General features: G+C 50.2%; 1 protein-coding gene across 2 annotated transcripts in view; it reads right to left on the bottom strand.

Moving 5' to 3' along the window:
* Positions 1-184: 184 nt before the first annotated feature.
* The window catches only part of nr2f5 (nuclear receptor subfamily 2, group F, member 5), a 62,544-nt gene continuing 58,584 nt past the window's right edge, over positions 185-4,144 (bottom strand). For both annotated transcript variants that reach the window (XM_019863793.1, XM_019863792.1), the window contains one exon: positions 185-1,787. In XM_019863793.1, coding sequence (XP_019719352.1) covers positions 1,465-1,787 — 323 coding nt within the window. In that variant the 3' untranslated portion in view covers positions 185-1,464. The remainder of the gene's footprint in view (positions 1,788-4,144) is intronic.

Below are 4,144 nucleotides of genomic sequence, written 5' to 3'. Positions count from 1 at the left end.
GGGGGGGTGATTTCCAATGAATGCTTGGCGAGAGAAGCGGGGTGCACCCTGAACTGGTCGCCAGCCAATCACGAGGAACATTCCCATTCACGCCTGGGGCCAATTAAGAGTCTTTGTCTGTGAAGGCCGCTGTCCCGCCTGTTTTCTGCAGAAGGAGTTGCCCATCCCTGACCTACGTGTTTTATTGGGCGAGAGAACCCGGGTACGAACTAGATTAGTTGCTAGCCACGGACTTCTGGCAACGGAAGCATGATATACCTCAGATTGGTCGCCACCCCATCACAGGCCACATGAAAACAAACAAGCCCTCCTGTTTTGGAGTCCTCAATGACGCTAAAGTGACTTCTGGTGTGAGAAGTGCGGTACAGCCTGGACTGGTCACTAGCCAATTGCAGGAAAAATGTTGACAAACACATTCAAAACTAAGGGACACTCTGGACTGGTCGTAGGGCAAACAAGCATTACCACGATCTTGATTGAAGCGAAACGGACTTGTGGGAAAGTGTACGTGGCTCGACATTTCTTTCTTTTGCAAGTTTCCTAGAAGGCGGTGTTTGCGCCGTTGTGGGAGGAAACACAGCGGACCCGTTTGCCATCCAACGGTACCGGCTCTCCTAATTCCCTTTCAATGCAGCACAAGAGACATGGTGGGAGTCCATGGGGATGGAAAGCGCCAAAATATATTTAGAATGGGTTTAATGAATCGATGTCGAAACTGTTGTCACGTTGACGAATGAATTATGTTTACGTCCAACTCAGAATCAGTCTGCACCTCCATAAAGTCCACCAAAATCACAATATACCACCTGCGCCACAACTTAAATCTGCTTTGAGCTGGTCTCAAGTCTTATTGACTTTCTGTCACCAAAAGAAAACGCTCAACAGTGTGCCAAATTCCCAAACACGCGATACGAGACCTGCCCCGGCACGACAATGAAGATGCGCCCGTTCTCCCACCATCGACCTAAATATGGCCTTCACACTCACAGTCCCAACGATGGACAATTTGGAGTCTTCAGTGAAACCCCCACGCATGCTTTTGGAATGTGGCTGTTCCCCACGAGTCCACCGTGCTTCCCGAAATTGAACCCTCCCAAAAAAATGTTCACTTTGGCATAATAAGATTCATTTTTGTTTTGTCTTAGTTTTTGAGTCTTGGTAGTCAAGTCACCCCCGCTTTTGAACCTGAGCTTTACCCCGCCGCACCCACAACCTCCTCCAAATCCAGCGGACACCCGCTATGCTATGGACGCTACACCGTACATGTGGACCGTACATCGGGACTTTTCTCTCGGTATAAACACACAATAAAACTTCTGCAAAAAGGTCCCACAAAAAAAAAAAAAAAAAACAAAAAAGAAAATGTTTTTGGCGTTTGTCCTTTTTCGTATAATGGCTTGCGGTTGGGGCGGGCCTCCGCCTGCGCGTCCAGTCTTTTTGGCTTGCCCAGGTCTCCGGGGGCCCTCAGGGACCACCGTCGTTGTAGTGCAGCGAGACGGGTCGCTCGCGCTGGACAGCGGCGGGCACGTAGGGCCAGTTGTAGCCGGAACCCGACAGCAGCATGTCGCGCAGCAGCGTCTCGATGGGCGTCTTGCCCACCAGGCGCACGAAGAAGAGCTGCTCGATGACGGGCGACGACACGATGCGCAGCGACGGCAGCCGCAGCAGCAGACGCCCGAAGCGGTTGGGCTGGCTCGGGTACTGGTTGCGCACGTACTCCTCCAGGGCGCACTGCGACTTCTCCTGGATGCTCTCCACGTGGCCCGCGTCCGACAGGCCCATCGCGTCTGCGTCATGCGCACGCACACACACACACGCACACACACATATTTTCATTCGCGAAATAAAATAACAAAATGCTTTTAAAATAATGAAAGCTGACTAAAACTACATCTTATGTTCATGAAACTAACTGCAATTATAATTGTAGCACAAATGTCCTCGGTTTTCATCCATCCATCCGTTTTCCGATTCGTGTATCCTCACAAGGGTCGCAGTGGGTGCTGGAGCCGATCCCAGCTGACTTCAGGCAGTAGGCGGGGGACACCCTGAACCACTTGCCAGCCAATCGCAGGACACGCAAAGACGAACGACCATCCGCGCTCACACTCACACTTAAGGACAGTTAGATTATATGTCATTCATCTTGGTTTTGGTATGCAGAAGGTCAAACAGATAAATATTTTTAAAAATATGAAATATTATTAATAATATAAATTTAAAAAAGGAAAAAAATGAAAAATCCACTGTTCATCTCAATTTTCTTTGATCCATTTATCACATTTTATTCAGGTAAAAATCAATTTGCAGTAAAACTGATTTTAAAACAGAAAAAAAAGGAATAAAAGAGAACCATTTAGCTTGCGGTCTATTGTGAGGCGAGCGAAGGGGGAAGGGGGGTGGGGTGGGGTGGACCCCAGGTTACGGTGGTCGGGGTTCGGTCAGGCCCTTGTTTGGTTCCAACAGGGCTGCAAATGATCAGGCTCTGATCATTTGAATCAGGTGCATTGGTGGGGGGGGGGGATCTAAAACAGGCTGGATAGGGGCACCCCTGGGTTAGAAGGCGATGAAGGTTAGCGTGCAGCGGTTAAGGCAGTTTTTGTGCGTCCGGGTGCAGCTGATGTCGTGCTACAAGCGAATTGATGTTTGTAAATGTCGACGGCACTCGAAGCACTCCGGCCTCGACATGTGACTTACACCTCTTGTCTCGCACTCTTCCCCTCCCCCATCGCACAGCTGAGAGAAATTGGGAAGGGAGGGTTACGTTGCACACTACATTTTTCACACCCTCAGTGTCGGGATCGGGGGTGGGGGCGGGGAGGGGGCATTAGGGATTTGGCGCTGTGTGAAGTCCAAACAAAGACGCTTTTTTTTTTCCTCTTTTTGCCCGTGACCCCCGCATGAACCCTCGTGTTTCTTCCATTGCTTGGTTTGAACCTGTCAGCTTGCATCGGGGCTCCTTTTTGTCACACTGGCCTTTGATGTAACCCCTCCCTGCCCCCCCCACCCCCAAAAAAATATAGCGTGTCAAGCTGTGTGAATCACTGCCTTGCTTTTCTGCTACTCAGAGGACAGCTGGACTGCTTTTTGTGTGTGTGTGTGTGTGTGTGTGTGTGCGTGTGTGTGTGTGTGTGTGTGTGTGCGTGTGTGTGTGTGTGTGTGTGCGCGTGCGCCGGGCGGCCGCGTTCGTGACAAAGCGGCGGAGATTAGTCAAGCTGTCCTCCGCCGCCCAAAAAAGCGGCTTCGCGTGCCGAAGCGACAGCTCTGCGCGCACTGTGGCGTTTCTGTGCCAAGCGGCGCAGACAAGGTGGCAGAGCACGGAGAGGGCACGGTGGAGACACCTTTCACCAAAACGGGTGTCAGGAATTCCCATCTGAACAACAGCTGGAACGACCGGCGCGGCACGCGACTCCATCACGAATTCATCTTTATTGGTGTAGTCAAGAAGTTCAAAACAACTATCATCCACTGTATGATGAAAAATGGCCTGATTTGTTTTTTTTCTGCGTTCTGGCCAAAGTCCCGGATGCTTTAGCGCCATCCTGTGGAATCCTGATGTCAACGAATTATGTTGACGTGGGGAGGAGCTTTATTTCCTTAGTCCATCGTCCAGTCTCATGAAAAAAAATATATACAGTCATACCTCGGTTTTCGAGCAAAATCCGTTGCAGAAGGCTGTTCGAAAAGCGTCACTTCCTCGTGTAAGGATGCCGAGAGGGGTCAAGTGGCGTATTCGGGTTTGCTCAGTTTGGTTGAAAAGCGGTTTTCAGTTGTTATCCGAGGCGTAAAAATCTCGAATTTTCTGGTCGAAAACTGATTTGGTCGAGAACAGAGACGTTCGAAAACCGAGGTTTGACTGGATATGTGTTTTGAGAACTGGCATACTGGCGCCAAGGAACTATGTTGAAGTGTGGGGTGGCAGCTTCATTTGATCGAAAAGTCGATACGGTCGGCCAACTTTCACACTTGCGCTCACACCTGTGGACAATGTCAAGTCTTCAATCAGCCTCACATATCTTCTTTTTGGCAGGAGAGGCGGGATTGGTTGCCGGCAAATGACAGGAGGCTTTATATCGTGTGTTTCTGTGTGTATGTGTGTGCCTGCGCAGAAGTCACATGGCGAGCTGAGGGCGACAGGGGGGAA

This window comes from Hippocampus comes, unplaced genomic scaffold (genome assembly GCF_001891065.2).
Source record: "Hippocampus comes isolate QL1 unplaced genomic scaffold, H_comes_QL1_v1.1 scaffold249, whole genome shotgun sequence".
Taxonomy (NCBI): Eukaryota; Metazoa; Chordata; class Actinopteri; order Syngnathiformes; family Syngnathidae; genus Hippocampus; species Hippocampus comes.
This window is presented reverse-complemented; position numbering and strand designations above follow the sequence as displayed.